This window comes from Trachurus japonicus, chromosome 5 (assembly GCF_045865225.1).
Source record: "Trachurus japonicus isolate A0001 chromosome 5, Traja_1.0".
NCBI classification, from domain to species: Eukaryota; Metazoa; Chordata; class Actinopteri; order Carangiformes; family Carangidae; genus Trachurus; species Trachurus japonicus.
Window position 1 is genome coordinate 12333098 of NC_140911.1, and position 27908 is coordinate 12361005.

Genomic DNA, 27908 nt, shown 5'->3' on the forward strand with positions numbered 1-27908 from the left:
GAAGTCATTGCATTCTTGCAGAGTGAGCTTTTCTGCCAGCAGGTGCCGCTTAATTGCCTCCTAATTCATCAAAGCCTCTTCCATCCACTTCCTGCCCGAACAGTTCAGTTCAGGAAGAAGAAATAATGGCGACGCTTCTGGGGTCCGAGTCCCCTTGTACTGGAGGAAAACGAAGAAACTGCAACAGTAATATTGTCACAAAGTTCACGGCTAGTAGAATAACTGGCCAGGGTTACAGCCGAGGGACACAGGTAAGAGAAACGACGCATGTTATGTCTGTAAAAAGAGATCCCGAAAGTTGATCGACTGAGACCAGGGGCTCTCGTTTGGGATTCAGCCTGAGAACGGAGACGTTGTCCTGGAGACGTGTGGTCCTGTCAGCTCCGGTTGTAGCTACAGCTAGCTCGCTACCAAACACAAAAACAGGCTGTTTTTAACCAAACGTATACGTTTAAAACACTTGAATTGTGTACAACAACAGCGACAAGCAAAAAAACAAAACAAAAAAACGTTAGCATTAACACTGCAAGTGTATGAGGCAAGCTTTTTAAATTGGTCTTTGTTGTTAGCGTCGCGTTAGCTTAGCATCTCAGGGCCAAGTGAAAATACGACGTAAATTTGCCGTTTAAAACTAAAAAAGTTTGACGGGGCAATGTTATTGTTACAATCAGGCAATGGCAGTGTCAATGTCACCGGAGAGCACGCTGTTCAATTTTATTTTAGAAAGGCTTAAATCTCACGGTGTTAATCAGCGGCAGTAACGTTTGCTAATGTTAGCGAGCTAAGCTAAGCTAAAGCTAAGCCAGCTGAACAGCTCAGGTGATTACGTAACGACACACTAACCACAATAACTATCGTTTCCATAAATGGATACGACACAACAGCAGCTGTTTGGATAAGTTAACAATGTTGCTCAGTTTATGTTTTTATTTTATTTTTTTACACACGATTTAATACACATTTACAATATACGTGTTGCTTCAGAGGACATATTTGCTTTGCTCGTTTCAGTTTTGATTATACGGCTAGTTCATGTCAGCTGTGTGAGTGTGTGTGTGTGTGTGTGTGTGTGTGTTTTTTTTTTTTTGCTTGGTCCTTGAACGTTGACGTCGCTTCCCCTGTGCATTTCTGTGTTTTTTAGCAATCGTGCATCTGAAACCCCTTTTCTTTCTCGGCTACACACACCCACCGTCAAACCGGTGCATTGCAAAGCCAATAAAGCAATTTATATCAGTGCACTTTCAATAAATCTGCGTGTCAGTGCTGTGCCCTTTTTTTTGTACCTTCCCTGCTGACTTGCATTTTTCGAGGTAGGGTAAGGTAGTGCGTCTTACTACACAAACATTAAGGGTCAATGATTTATGGCAATATCCTTCTATTATATCTTATTGCATTCGTCCACTTTTTCCCAGGGTTGCTGCTGAGATACTGTCAGGTCAGCTGCTATATTACACACTGGTGTCATGTTGGTGCTACTGACAAATCGCATCACATTAATGATGGGGTTAGGGCACCAGGGAAAGCATTCAGGGGTGTATGTCGTCAGCTGTGAAAGGCTGCAGCAGAGGACACACACACACACACACACAAACTTTTCTTTAACAGGATACTTGGTTCTTCTGTCCTGCTCCAAGTTTCATTCATTACCTTATTATGATTCTCAAATCCAACATTAATACTGATTAACTTTGCTGTTGTTTTTTGGCCTCTGATCACCATGAATTTGTATATTATGTAGTTACGAAGAGTAGCTCTAGGAATAATTTTTTTATTCTGTGCAAGCTTCATGTAAACCCCACATTTATAAAATGTTTATTCTTTGTTGAAAGATAGGAGATGTAAGCATTTTCACATGGACAACTTTTGGCTAAGGCTAGGATTTCATTCATTGATTATTTTCTGTAATGCATACAGTTGTCGTAGCCTTTAATCTTAAAATTATTTCAATATTAAGTTTTGCTATCGTTCCCAGACAGTAAATGTGCATATCTTCATTACTTGCAGTGGCAATAAATTCACTTGGTAAATATAGAAAACACCCCCTTATGTGACCTTCCCGGAAACCTTAATTCAGAACGCCCCACAAGATTTTATTCCTAATGAGGAGAAAAACTCAACACGGCACACAACTATGATTAGATCTCCCTGCTGGTGTCCAGTAAACCCAACTTTAAGATTCTGCCTGCACTTTATGGCTTTGGTCCATAATACATGTGCACTCGCTCGCCCACTTCGTGCCAGGCTAGGACTCCCTCGTCACATGGTTTTAGTTATTACTGGGATATAATAAAAAACTGGTGAAACTGCTTTTTTAACGTCTGTTCTCTTTGTTTCAGTAATCTGGTATATAGCCTGAGGTGTGGCTCAGCTCTAATCTCATTTAAAAGAACACTAACAACGTTTATATTCATGAGGCTTTGTTTGTTTGTTAAAAAAAACAAAAACGTCATGCATGTTCTGTGCAAAGGCAGAGGGAAAAGAGGATGTGTTTATTATAAGCAGTATGTGTTACATTTTTATGTTTGACTACATATGCATGCATTTTTTATAGACTGCATTCATTTTTTTACTGTGCTTTCGCTGTATATACATCTAAATGCTAGTATGGGCAGGTTTTAAATTGCTCTTAAGATTGCAGCCTTACATTAACAAGCACAAGCCCTACACAGATTAAACATGCATTTTTACTGTGTATGTTGCAGTCTTTTTACGTTTGCTTTTAATTATGTGTCGTAGCTCCCAGGAGGTCTGCTCCAGGAGAGAGATAAACGGGCCAAGTGGAATGGCATCCCTACTCTGCTGCAGAAGCTCCACGAGAGCAGCCATCCCAACAGTGACCTCTCCCATGCCCACAACTTTCTTAAGGTAGTCGAGTCACAAAATTAGTCCATTCAACAATGATGCTGTGAAATTACTGCTTTTTTTTTTTAGCCAATTGTTGGTGAATGTTTCACTTTAGAGCTTGGGTGATGTAAATTACATGTGAACAATGGTTTTATGGTCAGGTATTATCATCCCACCTCTCCATGGAGGCCATGTCTTTTGTCACAGAGGACAGGAAGACTGCTCAGGAATCCACCTTCCCCAACACGTACACCTTTGACCTCTTTGGTGGAGTCGATGTAAGTCTGACATTCTTGTTGCCTGATGTGCCATTGTTATTGGACTCAACATAGAGACATTAAAGCTTGTTGTCTTTGAAGAATCAGTTTTTATGTGTACGATAACTCTACTGAGGCATTGTGAATATAAAACCCATATTAACTGCTTGTTTTAATGTTTCCCTGAAGCTGCTTGTGGAGATCTTGATGAGACCCACACTAACTATGCAGAAGAAAAAACCCAAAAGTAAGTAGGCTGACATTACATCTGCAGGGCATCTTTTCTTGAGAAGTTAACATGTTTTAACATGAAGATAAACCATCTGAATTTAGACTAATGTCTGTGTCTTTTGCAGTGAATGATGACTTGGTCAAGGACTGCCTTAGTGTTCTCTACAACTGTTGTATATGTGTAAGTATCCTGTTACATTTTCTGACACACCACAGAAATGACAGAGGTGCATCATACTTTTTACAACCTAGTGCATGCATAAAGCTGCAGTAGAAGTATTTCTCCCTTGGTCATTGCTGATGCATTGTCTCTAGAAACAGGACAGTTTTTACAGATAAGAATGACCTTTTTTCTTATTTCTTTGTTTTCATAGACAGAGGGCGTCACGAAGAGCCTGGCAGCGAGGGACGACTTTGTTCTGTTTCTCTTTACCCTGATGACAAACAAGAAGACCTTCTTACAGACTGCAACTCTAATTGAGGATATTCTTGGAGTCAAAAAGGTCAGAGTTATACTTGGATTAAATCCTCAGCATCAGCGTTAAATATTGTTTATGACCCTGAAGGTCTGCGAGGTCTGTCTTATTCCGATTTGTCTTAAAAATTGGTCAAATTAATACTTAATCTTAATTTTTATGGGAAATGTAGGAGCCTTTTAATCTTTGTTCTGCAGATAAATGTATATTGTTATCTTCTGGCTCTTGTCCCTGTGCAGACACCTCTAATGCCAGAACATTATGCCAAGCAGAGCTGCTAACACCCTCGTGGCACAGCAGTGCCTTAATTTCAGGCTCATGTTAAGCTCAACTTTGACTTCTCCTAATATACTTAACAATTTAAAACTTGTCTTTGCCTCTGATTACCCCAGTGTTATTATAATGTTCTTTTTAGATCCCCTGGCAAGCCTTTTACTGTCATTCCTAATGTTGGTCATGTTTCCAACTCTAAATACATAAACCAACGCTAAATATTTAAACCAAACAAGGTTTTGTGGTGTCAAAAGCCAATGCTAAGAAAATTATGTATATATCAGAGTCTCAGGATGATCACAAGAAATAAGCATACTTTGTTTTCTTTCCTGTCCTTGTCCTTTTTAGTAATTAGAACAAGTACACAAAGTCAATAATTTGTTTATCAAAGGCAGTGTTTCCCATACATTCATTTATTCGTGGCGGCCCGCCACAATTAAATTACGTCTGCCACGAATATGTTTTTCAGCTTTTGGTTCGACCAACGCAATATCGCTCCGTTCATTCATCTCCGCATAGCGCTCTTTCTCCGTTGTTGTTGTTCATACACACAGAGGAGTGCGCATTCATGACAGTAGTGACTCGTACTGTCCGGATTTAAGGTCACAGAGAAGGTGATGTGTGAACAGGCAGACTGACAAAAACTGCTACAGTCATGAGTGAGAAAAATGTCTAAACTTGATTAATGATGATTATCTTCTGTTGCCAATTTTGTAAATGGAAAGGCTAAACTGTAATGTGAAAACTGAAATTCATTTTTGACATGCAGCCATAAACTTACACAATTAATTTTAATATGGAAAAGACTGCTGCACTTTAAGAGGGTCTGAAACTTAGAACTGCTCAATGTTGTATTTCTGATTGCAATTCACCTCCAGATTGGTAACAGTTCATGTCTTTTGCATTTTTTAAGGAGATGATCCACTTAGAAGGCATCCCCAACTTGTCAGGCCTGGTGCAAAGCTTTGACCAGCAGCAGCTGGCCAACTTCTGCCGCATCCTGTCTGTCACCATCTCAGAACCTGATGTGGGAAATGATGACAAGCACACACTGCTGGCCAAAAATGCTCAGCAGAAACGCAACGCTAGCCCCTCACGGGCAGAGGTCAACCAGGGTAAGTTGACTTTGAGGGGCAGTGCTAAGATCCATCGTGTTTGTACGTATTTTGTACCATTGTAAAAGAACGGATCAGTAATTTCTGAACTGTCCAATGTTCTTCTCCAACAGTAACCTTGTTGAACATCCCTGGGTTCATTGAGCGGCTGTGTAAGCTGGCCACTAGAAAGGTGTCTGAAGCCACAGGAGCTAACTTCCTGCAGGAGCTGGAGGACTGGTACACGTGGCTGGACAATGCTCTGGTGTTGGATGCCCTCATGCAGATGGCTTCTGAGGACGCTGAACAAAGCAGCACAGGTGAGTGTTGGGAGTTAAAATAAGATCCAAAACTGGGCCAGTTGCGATCGAGGATCTTTATTTCCAACATTCAATAGTGCAAATAATCCGAAAGTGTTAAAAAAAATACTCATAAAAGTGTCAGAATAACTTCATAAAAATGATATAAGAAGATGGAGACAAAGCTTGGTGCAGTAGAGTTCACCTATCTATTGTAAAAGCTTTCTTCCCCAGTCTACCCTTTGCAATTTGTCCAGATATAATGATGCCCAGTTTGTCAAGTTTGGTGTCTTTGACGCCACTGTATCTTTTGGTGGCCGTTACCTACTTTACCCGGCCTTGACTCCCCCTGCAGACGGCTACACACACGAACACTGTAGTTTCTCACGCTAGCGCACACACTCATCCCTCCCTCACTCTCTTTACTTTCACAGAGCTCGGTGCTTTTGCTTATTTTACCCAACATGAGAAACACTCACTTGTGCCACTAGTTCTCCCCCACTGCTTTAATCCTACAAGCTTGGATTAAGATCACCTTTTTCCCCAACTTTCAGAGTCATCAGACGAGAGTTCCCTGGCCACCAGCCCCCTGAGATATCGACTTCCCCAGTCCATGAAGATCGTCCATGAGATCATGTATAAAGTGGAAGTGCTGTATGTGCTATGTGTCCTTCTCATGGGCCGACAGAGGAACCAGGTACATCACAATGCATGTGCTCTTTTTTAGGATTTAAATGGTGGTGGGTTTTAATGGTAGAGTTCAGTTCTCTGACCACTGTACTATGCCTGCACAGGTCCACAAAATGCTGGCTGAGTTCCGTCTCATCCCGGGGCTCAATAACCTGTTTGACAAGCTGATCTGGAGGAAATACACGGCTTCAAATCACGTGGTGCACGGCCAGAATGAGAACTGCGACTGTAGTCCAGTATGAACGCTTTAACACCACAGTATTTGGAAAGTTGCTCCAGGAAATTTCAACTTAACTTGACAATTAACACACCTTATTCTCGTCATACAGGAAATTTCCTTCAAAATCCAGTTTTTGCGGCTTCTCCAGAGTTTCAGTGACCATCACGAGTAAGTGACCTTTAATTCAGTCACTTTGGATCTGACTTGTTGTACATTGGCTAAGATTTTTTTTTGTGTTATGTGTCTTTCAGGAACAAGTACCTCCTGCTGAATAGCCAGGAGCTGAATGAACTGAGTGCCATATCTATGAAGGCTAACATCCCTGAGGTGGAGGCGCTGGTCAATACAGACAGAAGCCTAGTGTGTGATGGGAAGAAAGGCCTCCTCACACGCCTCCTCGCCGTCATGAAGAGGGAGCCTCCAGACTCGTCCTTCAGGTCAGCATTTTATAGGTCAAAGGTGAAGATGCAGGAGATGAAGACATTAATAGATGGTCAGCCTGCTTGGGAAAATGTCAAAATACCTATACTGGAGAAGTCATGTGAAGCCATACTGACAATAGCTACTTTTGAAAAAATATTTCTCAAGATGTATCTGCTTCTGCTTTTTATAGTTTTGCTGACTGTTTCTGTTGTGTATGTAGATTCTGGCAGGCGAGGGCAGTGGAAAGTTTTCTCAGAGGGGCCACCTCCTATGCAGACCAAATGTTCCTCCTGAAGAGGGGACTACTAGAGGTATCTACTGCCGCAGACTGTTTTTTTTCCCTTTTTATCCCTTTTTTTCCCAGTTTATATCGCACAGATCTCTCCTCGATTTGATTTTTTTACTTCTCTTGATTCACCTCAGTTTCTGCTTCCATCCCTCGACAGCACATCCTGTTCTGTATCATAGACAGTGGCTGTACCTCCCGGGATGTCCTGCAGAGCTACTTTGATCTGCTGGGGGAGCTCATGAAGTTCAACATTGATGCCTTCAAAAGATTTAACAAATATGTCAACACTCCAGAGAAGGTAAAATTGCACCCATTTAAACGCCTCAGAGAAAAGTCTGCTTACAATACTTAAAACCTTTTCTCAACTTGCTGTGTTGCAGTAACAAGACTTTGATTTTGATCTCTCCCGTGTAGTTTCAGACCTTCTTGACGCAGATCAACAGCTCCCTGGTCGACTCCAACATGCTGGTGCGCTGCATCGTCCTTTCATTGGACCGATTTGAGAGCCAGACTGAAGATGTCAAAGGTAAACCAGGATGGAAACTTTACACATGTAGTTCAGTGATGTAATAAACTGGCCAACCCTGCCTAGTCTGACAGAAATTGTTACGCCACATCCATACTAATGGATACATTTGGAAACACTGTTGTTTAACACTCTGCTCAGTAAATTAAAATTGGAAGTGCTGTTCCTGTAAGAGCTGAGCTTTAATTTCAGTGCCATGTTTCCCCCGCAGTGGTGGAGGTTCTGTCTGAGTGCTGCCTGCTGTCCTACATGGCCAGAGTTGAGAACAGGCTTTCCTTCCTCTTTCGACTGATCACCATCATCAACGTACAGACTCTCACACAGGTCTTGTTTCATTTTCACTTCAAGTTTCAGAGAAACTGAAATAGTTGTAGAAAAGGGAATATTTTGACTCACAAATATAACAAGATCAATGGAAGACATTTTTTGTCTAAACTTGATTTAATGTCAACCACAAATAACATTCAGTTCATTAATATCTGTCAGGGTGTGATGCAAAACACTTAACACTGTAACTCGAGTCCTGTCTCTTTCTGTATCCATCCCATCCATTTTCCCTGCAGGAGAATGTGAGTTGTTTAAACACCAGTTTGGTGATCTTGATGCTGGCCAGAAGAAAGGCTAAACTGCCCTTCTACCTCAACGCCCTACGGGAGAAGGAGTACGCTGAGAAGTACCCGGGCTGCCTGCTCAACAACTTCCACAACTTACTGCGCTTCTGGCAGCGCCACTACCTCAACAAGGACAAAGATAGCACCTGTCTGGAGAATGTGAGTAGCTCTTGCACTCCCTCACATACTGATTAGATAAAAGCAACCGTCGCAACACACAAGCAGCAACGACAGTCTTTTCTTATTCTCTACTGTTGATGTTCAGTGTTGTTTTCATTGTTCATTCAAGGCTTTAAAATACAATGACATGGAAATCACAAATAGACAAGCTGGAAAAACAAATGACGTTAAGTGTTTCTTCTGCTGTGTCACAGTGACATTTATGTGACAAAGTTCTTCAACCAGTTTGTTGAACTGGTTTGGACAGCAATACTGGTTAAAATGTTCCAAAAAAGTCTAGGAGACGAGTGATTTTAAAAATGCAGACAACAAGTTGTGTTCAGGGTTTGGAGGAGTTTGTTTGCAGATTTGCAAAGCTGCTGACTGTTGGAAGTTAAATGAGAAATCTTTCAACAATTCAGGAGGTTGAACCTCTTTTCACACTGAAGGAAACTGGTTAGTTGGTGGTTTATCTTTTACATGTTTATCATCAAAAGCTGTAAAGATGCAGATCAGCGAGTAACCATAACCAAGATTTCGTTAATGTGGCTGCACACAGAGAAACAAAAGCCACATTCATGTAAATTACCTCAAACACAAGTAGTGCCGCATTGTTAACATGACGTACATAGCTTCAGCCCCCTTAAACAGAGCTGTTATTAATCATCACCTGTTCAGTACCAAAGGCCAAACAAAGTTAGAGACATGCAAGTTGTTTAGTAAATGTAGTGGAGAATTTAGCAAGTGAACAGCCAGATGTTTCTCTCAGGGATTTGTTGGGACAACATGTGGGTTTAAAGGTGAGTGAATATCGGCCTTAACATTCGCTAGCCAGCAGGAATCATGAATACAAAGATCAAATATTTGCTGGATGCCTAACAACAACATTGTAAGGTGATGTGAATGCTGTGTTTTGTTTGTTCTGCTGCCCCCAAGTGGCCAAAAAGTTTCATACAGTAGACATACAACCATAACCATTTTACATTGTTGTGGAATGAGACTAAATAAGAAAATATCAACATATATAAGCTTTATTACTGATTCCATAGACATCCAGGAGTATTTAAACTGTCAACATGGCTACGCTCCTACCCGTTACATAGATACAGCTCCAGAGCATTGCGTACATCATCGAGCTCACCACAGACTGTGGTTAACCAACTAATTACATCAGTAAATTGAAAAAACTCGTATTGTTCTGGTTTATCTCCTCAGAGCTCCTGTATCCCCTTCAGCTACTGGAAGGAGACGGTGTCAGTGCTGCTGGGCTCAGACAGGACTTCTCTGTGTGCCATAGCGAGCTACATTGACGAGCCCTTCATGGATCTGGACAGAGACCTGCTGGAAGATTGACCTCCAGCATGTGCACTCGCTGCGCTGGCGGGGGGTGGGAGGGGACAGGGCAGACGGTCACAGGGAGCATGGACACCTAGAGCTGGTGATGACTCCACTTAGCTGAGCCATCCAGGTGCTTTGTGACTGCGTTTCTGGATGTAAAGACTCCCCTGTTTGCTGTCTGTACCTACGCATGGAGGCTGTCATCACAGATGTGAGGGGACGTAAATTTTGCCCGGCTGTCGTCCGCTCACTGAGTTACTGCTCTTCTTCAAAGGAAACCTGTATGTCCATCCCAGATCACCCACATCGCATAACAGACAATTGAAAAGACCTTGAGGGGAATGACACCTGCATTGGTTGTTTGCTTTAGGTGAAATTCAAGATAGAGCCTTTTATATAACCTATACAAAATTCTATGAGAAAAAAAATATGTATCATTCAACAAATTATATGTTAGAAAAAAAGATTCTTTTCACGTGGACTCGGTTTGGAAATGGCCACAGATTAAACTGTCATTCAGATGTGCAGGTCAGTGGCGTGCGCCGCAGGCTCTGCCAGGAGGAGGCGGCCTCCATCTCCCACTACCTACACGCTCCCCTGTCGACTCCGTGCCGCTCCACTTCCTGACCTGTGGAGGAAACTGGTAAAAGTGGAGTTTTTTTTGTGCAGGGGTCCTCTCAATGAACAGCATTTTCATTTAACCTATCTGTGGGTCTATTTTATTAGGTGGCTTGTTGTTGACTGGTGCTTTCTGGCTCTACTCAGAACATTTAGGTAGCTTGTGGGCCGGCTGACATGTTTCACAGATCACACGGGGCTCCTCTCACCTAAAACCATCCACTCTGTTGTGGCTTCAGAAGCTTCACCCAGGGACTCGTCTCTTTTCCAGGTTATTTTTGCTGATTTATTTTTGTGTTGTTGAAAACAATGGCTTTTAGCTCTGGATAAACTGTAGAATAAAACATTGCACAGATGAAATTGTTTTTATTGTTTATTATATATTAACACATTTGTTGATTAAAAGAAACCTTCATTTTGTAACACAATTTGTATCCGTGCTGTGAGAGATGCTTTTGGGAAGAGAATAAACTATGCAGGTGCTAGTGTTAAAGATACCACTTTTAATTGTTCCAGTCCACACAGTTTGTTTTATGTGAATCAGCCTTCAGCCCATCACTCTGTCGTCATTGGATTTAAAGTCTACCACTTTCTCTGGTATTTCTCAAAATCTCAGACTACAAGCTGAGAACGACAATCTTACCAAGTGATGGCTCTTTTTGGGTCGCCACTCTATCTTTGGTTTCGGATTGAAAAGGAGCAGAGAGCGCGGCTGTGTTGATGTGTCCGCCTGAATGTGCAGCTGTTTAGTGGAAATGGAAGATGCGGAGCTGAACAGAGATATTTGGTGTCTCAAATTAAAACAGGCTGAACCCGTGATAAGTACAAATGAATGAGCTACCTCATATTCTATCCTGATACCGTACAGATCAAATCACTTAACAATGACAAGTGTACAGTTTTACTCCCAACATGTCCTGAGTCGTACTACGTGTTCATGTGAATGTATAAGGGCATTTATACAGTTGGCCCCTGATGCCATGAGTTACTAGTGCTATGCCGCCTTGGGATGCAAACACACGTCCTTTTACAATTTTGAAGCCTTTTATTTGCTTTGAAGCTAATTAACCAGAAATGTTTCCTTGTTTTCTAGCTTTCATTCAGCATGTCTTAAAAAAAATCTCTTAATGGGTGTGCACATAGTTTGAATTAGTTCATCTTTTGTGCTTTGCAGTGAAGTTAATGCAATTACACTTCGCAAGTGCTTCTCTCTTACAGATTCACTTTCTTGCTGGATGCCCAAGCTAAATGCTAATGTCTAACATGGTGTGATTTGACACAGGGTACTTCTGCAGTGTTGCATTGTTAGTATTGATCATGTATTATCATGGATCTGAATCCACATCCCTTTTATCACTTCAGTCACCCCACCCCACCCCCCTGGGCGTCAATGAAGCTATTGCTATGAAAACATGAATGTTGTCGGCAACATGAACAATCCCTGACGTCTGTAGCTTTGTGATCTGAATTTCTGAGAGTGATCCCTCCATATGATGCACAAGAGAGTTGGTTCTCAGCAGTTGTGTATGTGGTGTTTTGCTCCTTGTAGGCCTTAGATTTCATTCAATCATTAGTTTGTATAGAAAATGGTGAAATCTTATACCCTTGGCCAAGAACATGCTGCATATTGTTAAATACAACACACAATTTGACTTTTACTTTAGGTCCCTGATATTTTAACTTGATTAACAGTAGGTTTATGTAATGTTTGGCATGATGATGATATATTAAGACACATATTGCAGCCGTTTCTGAACTCACTCAAAAGTCGGACCATGTGGTGCTTTTTTTTTTTAATCAAATATGATTGTATCTCACCTCACCAAGATCAACAGCATCTATGGGAAATTTGTTAAAAAGAACTGTTAAGAGATGTTGATAGTGGAGAGTTCATGATGAGGCTCTCCAATGGTTGTTAAAATTTCACTTCTGCACACGTCTTACTAATCCTGTTTGACCATCAGCGAACAGAAGGTTTATGTTTCAGTTTCACATTAAGCTATAACCACTTCTGTAACCAGCTTTAACCCTCATGGTACTCCTCTAATGCTGGTATTTAACTTCATTTTCCTTATTTAACAACTGTTTGTCAAATTAATAATATAATAAATTCTTCTTTAGACCTTCTTTGTTGGGTTTCTATCTTTGTCACATAATAACACACACGAAAAAGTCATATTTGAAGATTTAAAAGTCTTTATTTGGGTGTGTCCGCACAGTCGAGCACAGCTGTTGCAGCTGGCTCTCTGTGATATGTTTGGCCGCGGCGTTCAGCCTCACTGCATCACTCAGCAAGCTGAAATACACAAGACAGGGGTGTTTGTTAGCAACCACATACACAGTGTCATAGAGTTACTCATGACCACACCAGAGATCACATGAGAGGGCTATGTGAGGTCATCTTCAACAGAGGATTACACCCAGTCTCTTCTAAGATTAGTTCTTGTTATGAAGCCCGCCGGCTAATTTTAATAAATTCTTCCAAAGGTCATACAAATCTGCATCACACTGTAATACGAAATGTATTGCATGTATTTAGTTTACCAACCTTGCTGCCTTGGTCACGGGTACGGACCCGGAGCTTGTTGACCTGCGTTTCGGCCACATCAGCCCTCTCCTCTGCATCGTCGAGCTCATGCTGGAGCTTCCTGAACTTCGACAGGTTGGTGTTCGCCTGGTCCTCCTGCAGAGACGACAAGTGCAACAACCAGTGTTTAGTGTCCAGTGAACTGAAGAGATGCTCAGGCTCCTTACTTACTTTTCCACCGTACAGTATAAACAACTTAAGTGGTCCAGTTAATGATGTGATTCAAATGTTCACTTCTCAGCTAACAGGACGCGAATGGTAAAGAAGTGATAATGGACTCACTGCTTCTTCAGTCTGTCTCTTGTAACTCTTGACCTTGACCTGCAGCTTGTCAATGAGGTCCTGCAGACGCACCAGGTTCTTCTTGTCTTCCTCGGCCTGCACAAACACCAAAGGGAGCTCTTAATATTGCATTATTATTTCACACCCCATGCTGTATGCTGTTGGTGCAGACAGAGAGGCTTTACCTGGTAGGACAGCTCTTTGATTCTCCTCTCGTACTTGCGTAAAATCTTCTGATACTCCTGACCCTTCTTTTGCTCAGACTCCAGTTCGTTCTCCAGTTCTTTCACCTACAAGAGACCAGCCAGCTTATTACAAATGTACCAGTTAACAAGGATTATCACATGAGACAGTGGCTATATACTCTTCAACTCTTACCCTGGCCTCCAGCTTCTGAACCTGCTTCTTGCCACCCTTGAGGGCGATCTGCTCAGCCTCATCCAGACGCATCTGCAGGTCCTTTATGGTTTGCTCCATGTTCTTCTTCATCCTCTCCAGATGTGCGCTGGTGTCCTGCTCCTTCTTAAGCTCCTCTGCCATCATGGCCGCCTACAAATATTGAAGATCAATGTCAAAGGGGGAGACTCAAGAGTCTCTAACTGGACTGAAACCATTAACAGGCCTCTGGCAATCATGTTATATCACGTGGTAGCTAATAAGACAACTTTTTTGTGTGAATGTCTCATGGCTTCATTTGTTTAACTCCTAAATTTCATAGTATGTTTATTCAATATCTTACATCAGTGATGGCCTTTTTGGCCTTCTCCTCTGCATTGCGGCACTCCTGAACAGCATCGTCAACCTCATTCGACATATTGGACAGATCGCTCTCCAGCTTCTTCTTCTGGTTGATGAGCCCTGTGTTCTGGAGCAAGACAATCACTTTCATGATGTGTCTGTCAATTAATTTTGTTTTCAGTATCTAAAAGTAGCTTGGATTTCACAGCACAGAGCATACACCACCATCAGGCTAAGAGTAGCTGGCAAGGAAAACAGAAACATTATCTTCATGGTTTTAAATGCATCCTCCTACCTGAGAGTGCAGCAGGTTGACTCGCTCAGTGGCCTCAAGCAGCTCATGTTCAGCTAGCTTGCGTGAACGTTCGTTTTGCTCCAGCAGAGCCCTGAGCTCCTCCACCTCAGCGGCCAGCAGGTTGTTTCTGCGCTCAGTTACCGCGACTTGCTCCTTCAGCTCCTCATTCTGGTGAAGAGTCTCATTCAACTCCAGCTGGATGTCCTGGAGTCAAAGATCAAGTGCATGCACAATAGCTTTTAGTAATGTAACAGTGGAGATGTGTACATACATACACACCAGTTAATTGGACTTGTAGCAAGTCTTTCTCACCTTGATCTGAACCTGCAGGTTTCTCAGGAGTTTCTGGGACTCGGAGGCTTGCCTGTTGGCGTGGTTCAGCTGCACCTCCATCTCGTTCATGTCGCCCTCCATCTTCTTCCTCAGACGCACCGCCTCGTTGCGAGACTTAGCCTCGGCATCCAAGGTGGTCTGCATGGACTCCAGTGTTCTCTGGTGGTTACGACTAGACGGTGATGAGGAGGGGGGAGTAGAAAGATGAGGAGGATGCAGTGGTTGATGTGGAATGGATCTTTTATCTGGTATGAAGCAGGATGAAGAAAGTTAATACATAAAACTCACCGAAGGTTGTCAATTTCTTCATCCTTCTCTGCAAGCTTCCTGTCGACGTCGGCCTTGATCTGGTTAAGCTCCAGCTGGATCCTGAGAGTTTTGCTCTCTTCATGCTCCAGAGTGCCCTGAGACAGTCAGCCAGCAAAGACACTTAATGCTTGAAGATGTGACCCATAGGTAAGAATATATATCCCGCACACCACAAATAGTCGGAGAACACAACAAACTTCTTACTTCAGCTTCCTCAAGTGCAGCTTGGATCTCACTTTTCTCCAATTCCAGACCTTTCTTCATCTTCTCCAGCTCATGGATGGTCTTCGCTCCCTGACTGATTTGATCAGACAGGTCAACAATCTCCTCTGGGAAAGCAGAAGTAGTGTATTAGTTCACTTTAAGTATCTTTGATACAACTTTTCAGCCGGTATTTGATGATGCCACCAGTACCTTGGAGGTTCTTGTTCTCCCTCTTCATGGCCTCCAGATGGTCCAGAGTCTCCTCATATGAATTCTTCAGTTTGAAGAGCTCTGTGCTCAGACCGCGAGACTCTTTCTGAGAGGTCTCCAGCTCTGCCTGGCACTCCTCATATTTTTGTTTCCACTCTGACAGCACCTGGAGGATGCAATGAGACTCATCTTCAGATTTTCAATTGCCGTGTTTTAGAAGGAATAATTCCAGTGTCAAACAAGTCATTAAGATTCAGATTTACAGTGATTACGGAGCAGTTAAGAGAACATTTTTCAAGATGTATGTCCTAGTTTTTCTTGGCCAGTACCTTGTCAAAGTTGCGTTGCTTCTTGTCGAGTGCAGCGGCTGCAGCGTTGGAGCGCTCCACGTCGATGACAAGGTCCTCGATCTCTGTCTGGAGCCGATGTTTGGTCTTCTCCAGGGAGGAGCATTTGGCATTAGCTGTCTCCACTGTCTCCTCAGCCTCCTGAAGACGTGTCGTCAGCTTTTTCCTAAAAAAAAAAACAAAAAAAACAAAGGAAACAAATTTGACTCTCATGTCCTCAAATGATGATTCTGCATCATCTGATTCTGTGAAAACACATCTCACTCACTTGGCCTCCTCCAGCTCCTCAGTCCTCTGGATGGCGTCAGTTTCATACTTAGTCCTCCACTGAGCCACCTCAGCGTTGGCCTTGGACAGACCTCTCTGCAGCTCAGACTTGGCCTCCTGCTCCTCATCGTACTGCTCTCGCAGAAGATCACAGTCGTGTCGAGATGACTGCAGGGCATGGGCCAGGGCACTTTTGGCCTTTAAAAAACAAACATGATGGTGGAGACAAGTTAGTTTAATGGGAGGGACTCTGAATCTCTACAAGTTAGCAACCAGCCTTGTAGATTATAACCACCGACTGATGCTGTGATGGGTCACTGACCTTATTCTCCTCCTCCAGCTGTTTCTTCAGCTCCTCCACATTCTGGCCAAAGGAGTTCTTGGCACGCTGGAGCTGAGAGACCAACGCTTCTCGTTCCTCAAGCTTCCTGCCCATCTCGGCTGTACCACGAAAGCAAATGTTTCTGTGTTTACCAACCAGTCTGCACAATCTGCGTGTAAGATTTATGATAAAATGACAGGTATTTACCACTCTCAGCCTGAGCACGGGCCCTATGGGTGTTGGTTTCATTGAGCTGCCTCTGTAGCTCTTCAGCCTTGGCTTTCGCCTCGTTCATCTGATCCTCATAAAGGCGACACATTTTCTCGGACGCAGCCTGCAGCCAAGAAATTTATTTGAGTTTGACAACATTCAGCTTTACGTCTCACAATGTGTTTCTCGTTCAACTAACTACCTTCCCCTTGGAAAGCTGCTCCACAGTCGAGGCCAGATCATCAACCTCCATCTTGGCCTCGCCCCTCTCCTTCTCCAGCTTCTGTTTGACTCGCTGCAGGCTGTCGATCTGCTCACTCAGCTCTGCGACACTGTCTGCATGTTTCTTTCGCAAGGCTGCCGTCGTGGCTTCATGGTGCAGCATGGATTCATCCAGATCGCGCCGCAACTTCAGAAAATCTGTCTCTCTTTTCTTGTTAATCTCTATCTGAGTGGATGTGGCGCCACCAGCCTCTTCAAGGCGCTCGCTCAGCTCCTCCAGCTCTCGGGCAACATCGCCTCGCTGCTTTTCCACTTTGGCCCTACAAGCCCGGTCGGCCTCCAGCTCTTCCTCCAGCTCCTCTGTACGAGCCTGGAGGAAAATAGTGGTCAGTTATTTTGTCACAATTACATCTTCTAACAGTTCTATTATAAGTTAAGAGACTAGTTTTCACCTGTAGCTCCTTTATCTTCTTCTGGAGCTGATTGACCAAGACTTGCTCATCTTCAATCCTTGTGCTGACCTCATTCATTTCAAAGTCTTTCCTGGTAGAAAAAAAGTTGGTAATCAATACCCTCAAAGACAAGTTAATGATGTTTTGCTGTGAATCTATAATTACTCTCACTTTTTCAGCTTCTCTTCAAGTTGCTGTTTGTCATTCTCCAGGTCCATAACGGACTCCAAGGAGAGTTTCAGATCTCCCTCCAGCTTGCGTTTGACCCGTTCCAGGTCCAAACGAAGTTTCTTCTCTTGCTCCAGTGAGCCCTCCAGCTGATTCAGGTTAAGATAAGAAAAAAATACCTTATTTATATAATGGCCTTATAGCCTAAATTACATTACACTTTATTTTCCTCTGCTTTAAAAAAAAAAAAGGATTTAAAAAAAACTCACATCATCTACTTGTTGCTCCAGCTTTGCCTTGGATTTGGTCAGAGTGTTGACTTTGTCTTCCTCTGCCTGCAGGTCATCCAGAGTCTGCTGATGAGCCTCCTGGAGAGCCTTCTTCTCCTTGGTCAGCCTCAGTATGGTTTCATCCAGAGCTGCCATTTCCTCAATCAGGTTCTTCACCTGCAAGCATTGAGAAGAAATTAAACTTTACACTTAAAAAAAAAACAGTTTATTTTTTCTTTCTCCCCTCAGTATTGTCGTACAAGCCACTAAATGTGCAGTGGATCTTTTCCCACTCTCTTCACCTTGTTCTCAGTGGCGTGTTTCTCTTTTTCCACTTTAGCCAGAGTGATCTCCAGATCATCAATGTCTTTCTTCAGCTCGGCACACTCATCCTCGAGTTTGCGCTTCTTGGCGACCACATTAGAGTTCATTTCCTCCTCATCCTCCAGCCTCTCCATGATCTCTTTAACTTTGGCCTCCAGCTGGATCTTAGTCTTGATGAGCAGGTCACAGCGGTCCTCGGCATCTGCCAGGTTGTCCTGCTCCTGTTGGATAGAAAAAAAAGAGTAAGGCAAGGCAATTGCATTCATGCACTACTACAGTGTCTGTATTTCAAGTTGAATGTTTGAATGCTGTACGTCACTTACTGCCTGCAGCTGTAGAGAGAGGTCATTCTTCTCTTGGATCAGGCTGACCTGCTTCTCCTCCAACTCTTTCCGTTTGACCTCAGATTTCTCCAGAGCTTCCTTCAGCTTGGCCAGCTCCTCTTTCAGAGCGGCCAGCTCTTTCTCGGTGGCAGCGCTCTTCAGTAGAGGCTTTATTTTGAAGAAGAGCTTCATCCAAGGCCAGTGCTTGACCGCGTTGAAGGCTCGGATATTCCACTGGATGATCATCAGAGCTTCCCTGAAAATAGGAATGGATAAATGGAAGAGATAAAGTTGGGATTTTCCTACAACAAAAATTCTTGTCAGCTTATCTCTTAAATTACTCTGAGTTTCTGGAATGATTTTGGAGTAACTTCACTTATTGGGCAGGAACACCTGCAAGCCATACTTTAGCTTGTATCTGAGAGTAGTGAGCAAGTGAGCTAAGACGTCTAAACAGTTAAGTTAAACAGTTCCAAAAAAGCTCTTTACATTTACATGTTTTCATGTTATGACTACACGTTAACTTTCAAGGCCAAAGTTACCAAAAATCTCACAACATTTGTTGCTAGGTGTTTTGCAGATGCTCAAAGGATATAAATGCTGCAGCTTGCTCCAATTAATTTTGATCACTATGATATTCAACTCTGTCCCTCTCGGCCAGCTCGTTTTCAAGCCAAGTAAAGTTGCAGTAGATCTCATAGCACTTTAAAACAAGGAGAGGGGGAATTGAAAGCAAGTACATCAGGAGAAGAAGGTTCAAAAAGATTAATCCTGGACTCTAGTCACTTGTTTAGTCTCTCCTTGGTGCTTGATTTTTGGCACGATTCCTGCAACTATCTGCTCCCTTGTATCTAATCATACACTGAGGGACGTGCCATGAAATCATACACCTAACCATGCTTTTGATGTTTCGAGGCTGTGGCCAAACAGGGTTACTAGATTGATTTAGTCTCAGTAGGACGGCGTCTCACAGCCCTAAATATGGACCCCAAGCAGATTGGTCAAGGACTTCCTGTCAGTGTTTAGGGGGTGAGTGTGAGTGAGCGTGCAAACGCTAGGGTGGAAGGTGACTGAAGGAGGGTGGGGGAGCTGTTTGCATGTTTGACATGACTCCATGCCGGGTGCCTCTCAAAGGTGAGCGTCTGTGTTTATTTAGGAACCAAAACCCTCTGTCCAACGGCCGGCCTTAATCCTCTGTCACCCTCCACATATTCCATCAATGCACTCACTTAGAAGTACAGGCGCCGCGGACAAAAGGGGCCAGGGGCCATCGGGCATCCAGGGAGGGGGCCGAGGGTTGTATTTTTAGGGAGGGCCCGAGCAGCTGCCACTTGACACATGTCGCCACCTGGCTCTGAGGACACCGTCAGCATTGTTTAATTTAGAGAGAGCGGACGGAGAGAATGGACAGAGACCTGTGAGAGTGGTGTATGTATGTGTGTGTGTGTGTGAGTGGGGCCCTTATTAACAGCAGGGCCACACACATGCCTGGTAACCATACAAGGGCAAGCACACGTCTCACACACGCTGATAACACTGCCCTTGCATGCCACGCATACTAGAGTGAGGGAGTGAACACTAAGGTATATTGTATCACAAGCTGAAAGACTCGCAGCCGATCGTGTTGCGATTGAACCTGTTCACAGGAGCAACTGGCGTTGGAGGTCTTTCTGTTTTTTTGTCCTCATGTCTTCACCTTCCTGTGAGGTATAAAGCTCAAGGCTTTCCCTCCGCATGTGAAGACATTTCAGTCACATTTCCAAGATAAAAGAAAGAAAAAATAATTTTGCCTTTTACCTCCTTTCCCTCATTCTCAGCAGCTCCATCCTCATGATTTTACCACGAGCGGCCGCCTGCATCAGCGTCAGGACTTTGGCCAGACGCTCGTCCCTCAGCTCTTCGAGGTGACCCAGCAGCCCAGCTTTGAAGAACACCTACATGAAGAAATAAAAGAAAGTTTTTAACAATATTAAAAACATAACCTATAATAACTGAAATTAAAAAAACAACAACTAAGAATGGATCACACAATCAAACATCTATGGTCACAAAGACTATCACTAGTATCACTAATTGAAATAGGTATTAACAAGATTTCCAATTTCTGTTATTACAATTTCTATTTTAATATTGTTATTTTGCCTTATAACAATTAAAAAACACTCCACATTAAAACTGCAAGTACTTCAGCAGGTATTAAAAACACATCAATTTACTATAATTGATATATTATTTGATTATTAATACTAATGCAATAATGTGTGAGCAAAATTTTCATGTTGTAATTTTTTCGAGTCTGAGCTGATTTTAAACTGTTTGGTAATTTAATCTGTTTAAATTTATCATCGTAAATTTTTAGTTTAAGTAACCAGTGACATGTAACAACAAAAAATTGAAATTATTAAGTAAACACTTACTAACTTCTATAATATATAATAACTTCTGCTGCCTTCTACCTTTGTGTGTCCAAATTTGTACTGGCTGTGGTCGATGTCCAGGGAGGCCAGCAGCTTCTCTGCAGCTTTCCTACTGTCCACAAACTTGTCATCTGGGATGGCATGAGGATTCAAGATGCGGTAGCTGAAAACATAAACAGAGTGTTTCAGGATTAATTATCATCATAATCCCATGATATCCAAAATGTGATTTTTTTTGTTGTTGCCTCCACTGCGTGTCTGGTTTGTCTCACCGCTGTTTGAACTCGGCGTAGAGGATACGGTTGGGGAAGCCCTTCCTGCAGATCCTGATGCCCTCCAGCACGCCGTTGCAGCGCAGCTGGTGCAGCACCAAGAACGGATCCATGATCCCTGGACAGAAAGAGTCTCAGACATTTAGCCCAAAGCAGATCACATCGCCGCTGGTGAGATGTGATGAAGGTTGTGCTGTGTGTTACCTGGAGTCTTGGTCTCATTAGGGATGATGCAGCGGACGAAGTGCGGCTGAGTGCTGCGAAGGTTTGTCATCAGCTTGTTCAGATTTTCCTGGAGTAAAGGAGAAATGATTTAAAATCATTTTAAGTGAATAAAAAAAAACATAAAGTGATTATTCTAATATTAATATATCACTCATTGCAATGAACAGCTACAGAACCTTTATGTAAAACTTTTTATTCTGCTTGTCTCGTTAAATCCTCGATGTGAAGGAGACAGGAGCCAGCACAGACTTAAAGTGATGTTCATGTGATCAATGCCCTAAACATCACTGCAAGTCTTAACTGCCTCCGTCCCAGCTGTCCACAGATGTCCCAAAACACTTCTCACATCATCTGAAACATTGTCCTGAAACATTCACCTACATCACAATGGGCCTTTTTTATTTATTTATTTATTTATTTTTTACAATATGTCATTAAACTCACCTTGTGAAGCTGAGACACCGTCTGGAAAGAAGCTGCCTTCTTCCTCTTCTCCTTCCCGCCAGTCTTTGGGTCATACGCTGTGAGGTAATTAGCAGAGTGTTTAATTTAACCGCCACACCGAGGCCGGCATGCTGTGGTCAGAATCCTGTTTATTCTACCTATGTCTGAGCCGACGTAATTCTCGTACAGCGAGGCGAGCAGCTTGTTGGCAGACTTCTGGAAACAGGCTACCACTGTCTCGTTTAATGGGTCTTTGTTTTTGTCCAGCCAGCCAATGATGTTATACGGCACCTGTGAAACACACAGCAGGGACACACACACATTATTGAACTGTGAAACAATTAATGCGGTGATGTGTCTCGGTGCTGTAATGAAGAACACCACTCACCACTCCAGCGTAGTGCACCACCTCGAAATGGGCCTCGTACTTGCGTTTCTTGTCTGGCCGTGGCTTTTGTAAATTAGGCGACTTGCCGAGGTGATTATCGTACAGCTTGGCTTTAAAGCTGCTGTCTGTGGCCTTTGGGAACATGCACTCCTCCTCAAGGATGGACATGATGCCCATCGGCTGGAGAGAGAGCGGTGTGTTAATATAATACCTTTGTAAAGTCATCCATCTGTAACTTTGCCTGTCATGAACACAAGCTTTACCTTTTCAATGAGATCAATGCAAGCCTGAAGGTCCAACCCAAAGTCGATGAAGGTCCATTCGATGCCCTCCCGCTTGTACTCCTCCTGCTCCAGGATGAACATGTGGTGGTTGAAAAACTGTTGCAGTTTCTCATTTGTGAAGTTGATGCACAGCTGCTCGAAGCTATTGAGCTGCAATTAAAAAAAGGAACAGGTGTTCAGAGGAAGCATTAGAAGTGAACAGCATGAAAAACATGAGGTTCATTCTACAGCTCATTCACCGCCATAAGAAAAAACAAAGGGAGACAGAGAGAGAGAGAGAACCTGTTGATTTTAAACCAAAATGCAAGCAGAAAACCAGTCTGAGGTTAATATGTTTTAATAAATACAATTTTAACATGTATATTAACATGAAAGATACTTTGTAATACATCAACTTACATCAAAGATCTCAAATCCAGCGATGTCCAGGACTCCTATGAAGTACTGGCGAGGCAGGGAGGTGTAGAGCGTCCGGTTGATGCGTCCCACCAGCCATTTGAACATGCGGTCATACGTGGCTTTGGCCAGAGCACCGACAGCATAGTTCACCTTCAGCACACATGTACAAATACACACACAGGAGGAGTACAGCTGTCATTCACATGGATAGCCCCTGTTGCTTAGATACCAGAATCTAGTGTGTGTGGAGTGGTGATTGTATTGATCGACCGAGGATTAAGAAGCTGCCCCTCATCAGCATATTAGTCATCAAGCAGAGAGAGGTGAAGCTGAACGTGTGCAGCAGCGCTCATGCTGCTTGCACATCGATTGATTTCTTGTTCAATTACTGTAAAGCATCTGAAGAATCAAATCACAAACTCTGAGATAATGAAACTAAACACAGACATTAGACATCATTAGACGTCTCCTCACCTGTTCAACGTTTTGTCCCTTCACCACGTACTCGTTCCCCACCTTCACCCTCGGGTGGAGGAGGCCCTTGATGAGGTCAGCTGAACTGACGCCCATCAGGTACGAGGCCTTGTCTGCACCTGGTCACCGAACAAGGAAAAAAAACAACTTTTATTTGCTTTGACTGATTGATTGATTGATTGAAATGTTTATTTCGAATATGAAAAAGGAAATTTAATAAAGAGAATGAGACAAAACATTTAAATATGAGATATAGAAATACATATTCAAAAAGGAGTGAGAAGAAGTAAAACTTATAACTCCCACCCCCTCTCCTTAAATAATGAATAACTACCTAAACCCGTCTTATGTTACAAAAACATGAATATAATTTACATATACACCTAGTATAGAAATTACACATACATACATACATACATACATATATCTACACATATCCACACAACACATATACATACATAAATAACACATATCTACAATGTGCTGATATCACATCACTGATTCTCACTTTCAGTGCCGTCGGCCTCCGCCTGCTCCTCACGCTGCTTCTGCTTGAATTTCATGTTGCCAAAGTGCATGATGGCTCCAACTATTTTATAGCAGCCATACTTCTCGTCGGGAAGGAAGCCGAGGATGTCCATGGCGTGCTGCGGAGAGGCAAAGAGGACGTTATCTTGCGACCCAAATTCACTCTGCGTTCTGCAGCTCTCACATGCGGCACAATTTCTCTCCGTATGTAAAGATAAAAGTTCTTACATCAGTGGCCATCAGCTCCTGTCCGTCATCCATGTTCTCCACAGTGGTGACGCCCTGCGAGCAAAAGTGGAAGTCATACGGGTTGGAGGACACCAGCAGCATGTCTGAAACAGAGAAAACCCCAGGGTCATGTCAGAGTCCTGCCACGGTGCAGGATAAAATATCTACAGCAGCAGCAGCGACAGCGACGGACCTAACAGTTCTGGTTTCTTCTGTGACATGATCTGGTAGTAGATGTGGTAACTCCTCTCTCCGGGCTGCTGAAATATCACTCTGGATTTTTCCAGAAGATCTGAGGGGCAGGGAGAGGTGCGACATGTTCACATGTTCACAGTAGAGGTGAAACAGCACAGTGTTAAAGGACAGCGTACGAGCATGAACTCACATATATCAATATCAGCCGAGGCCAGTTTCCCCGTGGGTCCAAAGTGGATCCTGATGAACTTTCCCTGGAGGAAATTGATTGGAATATTTAGAGATGTAAGAACGGAAATTCAAATTAGAATATTAATTATGCAGATAATGCAAATTTCCAGATACTCACAAAACGGGATGAGTTGTCATTCCTCAGCGTTTTGGCGTTACCAAACGCCTCCATGGCCGGGTTCGCCTCGATGATCTGATCCTCCAGAGTCCCCTGGAAGACACAAGTATAAATTAAATAAAAAAATACCCAGTCATCTAATTTTACAAATTCTCGGCCTATTTGAAATTGCTCTTAAACACAGTGTAAATGCAACTAATTATTTTTTCCGCTGCATAAACTCACCCCTGTTTTAGTGGCAGGGCCTTGCTGCAAAATAAGAAGGTGAAAAGCCAGTGAGCGTGACATCACGTCGAGTGTGATCAAGTAATACTCTCACAACCAAAGGGGAAACACTATGACCGACTGGAAAATTAGAAACTGGGTGTTAAGGCTGTGGTAAAAAACCCAATGGCCACCTTGTTTTATATGATGAAGTGTGGTGAACGCAGGGGAGAAAAAGGGAGGAAAAACGAGCGCCAAACAACATAGAAAAGTCAAAAACCAAAAATCAAAGCAAAGGGAAAGATAATGGAAAAAACTGGAGCCAAAAACAAAAAAAAGGAAAAGAAAAGACATGAAAAGGGGAAAAGAAAAATAACTCAAAAATCAATGAGGAGGAGTGGCTGGAAATGGCAACACAACACATGAGGGTGAAGACTCAGACATGAATGTAATCAGTTGTCACATTCACCATTTTGACAGTGAGCAAAATGTATGGACACAGTTTAAAGGGAATACACTGAAGGATTCCTGGGACCAGAAAAATGAAAATACAAATAAAAAAAAGGCTTTAAAAAGGAGGGTGGAAAACAAAAATACGGGTTGCCACATCAGCCTTACTCCTTTTTTGGCAGTTGTTTCCCCAAGTGCTGCCACAATGGCAAAATACTGAATGACACGTTTCGTGTTGACAGTTTTGCCAGCACCGGATTCTCCGCTATAAGGAGTGTGAAAAAATGACAAGGTGTACATACAAACAGGTACAGAAAAAAACTGTTCACAAAACTGGTGTCAATCAGAATAAATTCACTGCAGGTTACAAAACAGAGAGAAAAAGAGAAAAAAGTGAGGAATAGATTTCAAAGCCAAAAAAAAAAAAAAAGTATTTAAAATGGTTGTATGTAGAGAGTCTATGTGTTATATGGCAGCTCAGAGAGTTACTGACTGATTTCTTCTCTAGTTTGTGAAAAAACAACAAATATCCAGCAGCTGCTACTTACGTGATGAGCATGGACTGGTTCTCCCGATCTGATGAGAAGGAAATAATTGTGTGTGTTAAGGTTTGGTTTATGTATCATTGCTTATATGTATTTGTTGTAATGTTGCAGTGTATGAAACACTCACTGCGCAACATGTCGTTGTAGGCATTGTCTGCTATGGAGTAGATGTGCGGTGGCGACTCAGAGCGGCGTTTGCCTTTGTAAGCAGCGACCACGGGGGCGGTGTAGACAGGCAGCCATTTGTATGGATTCACTGTCACACAGAAGAGCCCAGAGTAGGTCTGAGGAGACCAGAGGACACCATGCAAGATTAAATCCCCTCCATACAACACATAAAACTAAAAGGATCAATCTTGGTAGAATCACATTTGAACTCTATAATTTAATCTGGGTAATTTTGTCCTTTGGGCAACATGGAAACTTGGAGAAAGGGGGAAGCACCTTTCAGTCCACAGTGGGATACTCACATAGATCATCCAGGAAGAGTAGCGTCGGCGCAGGTTGCACAGCACAGAGGCCTCGTTGAGGTGCGTCAGCATGGCCATGTCTTCGATCATGTCATACTTAGGAGGGTTCATCTGCTGGACGTCGTCCTCCTTCACTGTCAGAGTCTAAAGAAAACAGACAAACACGATGAGGACTGTGCTGTCGTTCAGGTGTTCTTTCATTTCTGCACAATAACAATAATCATCAAAAGGAAATAATGCTGGTAGATGGATGGTCACTCACCCTCCCATCTTTGGTCTCAACAATGACTTGGTCACCTCTGAGCTCCTTGATCTCAATCTCAATGTACGCCTCCTTCTCATCAGGGATCCAGGCTCGCTTCTTACCTGACAGCACAGAACAGCACAGGGGTGAGAAAAACTGAGCCATCTCAAAACTCAAAATCCAAAAGTTGTTAGAATAAAACAGAGCCTGATGAATGCAACCCATCACAAAGTCAAAGTATTACAAAAAATATGTTTGTGATTTTCAAAATTATTTATTATTATGGTGATAATAATAATAATATTAATATGTTTATGCCAGTTTCTTCTTATACCAGCAAAAAAAACTTTGAAATGAAATAATAAATACATTCTAGTTTCACTGAACAACAGAAATCAAAACCAACAGCTCCAGAACAATTATCTTGATCAGAATAAATTAAATTAAAATATTTACACAGATTAAGTCGAGTTTTAAGACTGTTTCAAAACACAGCAATACAATGAAACTGCAATGACAAATCAGTTTTCACCACCTGCTGTTCTTTCGCTCCCAGGTAGCAACTCATACACATTTAGTATTTCTCAGAAAACTATATTTAATTGTGATATTAATCTTTTAATATAATGTGCCCTATAAGGTTCCGTTACTTTGAGGTGTCCTTTTTCAGGCCTACCGTCAAAAGCCACGGTGTGCGCCGCCATCAGCTCCAGGTCGGTTTTGCGTAAAAACGGTGCAGCCTCCCCGAACTCCTTCGTGTCAAAGCGAGACATGGTGGCAACTCCTCTCCGGCCCCCCAAAACCCGGACGCAGCAGTCGAGATGTGAAACTCCTTTGGTAAGAAAACAAAACTTTGTGTTAGTCACTAGTTGTTACTGTGTTGTTAAGCTGGTTTTTGTTACTTCAGCCGTCCGTTACTGCTGAAAACAATGTGTGGCCGTGAGGAACACTTCTCGTGCGTAAAGAGCAAAAAAATCCACTATCACCAAATGAGATCAAAAAGTCAAGACGTGACAACGAGGGTGAACACTGTGACTACGGTGGCGAGAGTGAAATTAAGACTCAGTAAGACGTTTCAAGGGGGAAACAACCCGCGCGTAAAGTGCGTGATGATCAACCTACCAAACAAAGGCTAAAAGTTGTCCACTGACCTCAGGACGACCACAACGAAATAACAGCTTGTTGAGATGTGCCCTGCTTTATACTGTGCTCCTCAAGGTCACGGTCAGTGGACATTTGTCCCTCATTAGCATATGCCACCTCCTCCGACGCCTATTGGTGCTGAGCGCCTGTCTCAATTGACACAAAAGGAAAGCTACGTTTTTGTCATTGCGCTAAACCCAAGCCGGCTATTTTTGTATCCCAGTTATTTTATGCACTGTACACACTGCGAGGGAGTGGGAGAGAGTTGCATTAGGAGCATCCCCGTAGGGGGGAATTTTTTCACTCCATAGATTTTGAAGGGCAGTGCATCATTGCCTCCAACAGAACAATGATTTGTGTCCACACCTGACAACAAGACCTGGACATTTATCAGATCTGTTCACAGTGAATCCATCAATGATATGTAGAGATTATTAAA

The 27908-nt window shown here is 42.8% G+C and overlaps 2 protein-coding genes across 9 annotated transcripts; one reads left to right on the plus strand and one right to left on the minus strand.

Moving 5' to 3' along the window:
- The first annotated feature begins 101 nt into the window (after positions 1-101).
- Positions 102-10841, plus strand: trpc4apa (transient receptor potential cation channel, subfamily C, member 4 associated protein a). The gene is made up of 18 exons (XM_085776293.1): positions 102-251; positions 2737-2865; positions 3006-3122; positions 3291-3348; positions 3458-3513; positions 3707-3835; positions 4995-5196; positions 5310-5495; positions 6029-6171; positions 6269-6400; positions 6494-6552; positions 6636-6821; positions 7028-7118; positions 7254-7394; positions 7511-7622; positions 7834-7946; positions 8186-8392; positions 9608-10841. Exons 1-18 carry the CDS (start codon positions 126-128, stop codon positions 9743-9745), a joined length of 2325 nt encoding a protein of 774 aa, XP_085632419.1. The 5' UTR covers positions 102-125; the 3' UTR covers positions 9746-10841.
- A 1685-nt stretch (positions 10842-12526) lies between these two features.
- On the minus strand, positions 12527-27527 carry myh7ba (myosin, heavy chain 7B, cardiac muscle, beta a). 8 transcript variants are annotated; one of them, XM_085776285.1, is made up of 44 exons: positions 27449-27499; positions 27003-27158; positions 26345-26448; positions 26083-26226; positions 25740-25896; positions 25616-25643; positions 25236-25332; positions 24639-24662; positions 24414-24506; positions 24255-24318; positions 24063-24161; positions 23870-23973; positions 23622-23760; positions 23114-23232; positions 22640-22789; positions 22220-22390; positions 21957-22136; positions 21727-21859; positions 21569-21645; positions 21104-21191; positions 20900-21017; positions 20667-20790; positions 20008-20144; positions 18211-18466; positions 17866-18108; positions 17564-17740; positions 17298-17443; positions 17127-17217; positions 16655-17044; positions 16450-16576; positions 16243-16361; positions 15922-16118; positions 15636-15819; positions 15307-15472; positions 15097-15221; positions 14872-14987; positions 14563-14755; positions 14251-14454; positions 13957-14082; positions 13596-13766; positions 13403-13507; positions 13218-13313; positions 12897-13031; positions 12527-12644 (listed from the first exon to the last, which is right to left on the minus strand). In XM_085776285.1, the coding sequence occupies exons 2-44, from the start codon at positions 27097-27099 to the stop codon at positions 12633-12635; spliced, it is 5826 nt and encodes a 1941-aa protein (XP_085632411.1). In that variant the 5' UTR covers positions 27100-27158; positions 27449-27499; the 3' UTR covers positions 12527-12632. The 8 variants fall into 8 exon arrangements, with proteins under 8 accessions (XP_085632411.1, XP_085632417.1, XP_085632416.1 ...); XM_085776291.1 differs by lacking the exon at positions 25236-25332 and having other exon boundaries at positions 27478-27527; XM_085776290.1 differs by lacking the exon at positions 25236-25332.
- Between the last annotated feature and the right edge of the window lie 381 nt (positions 27528-27908).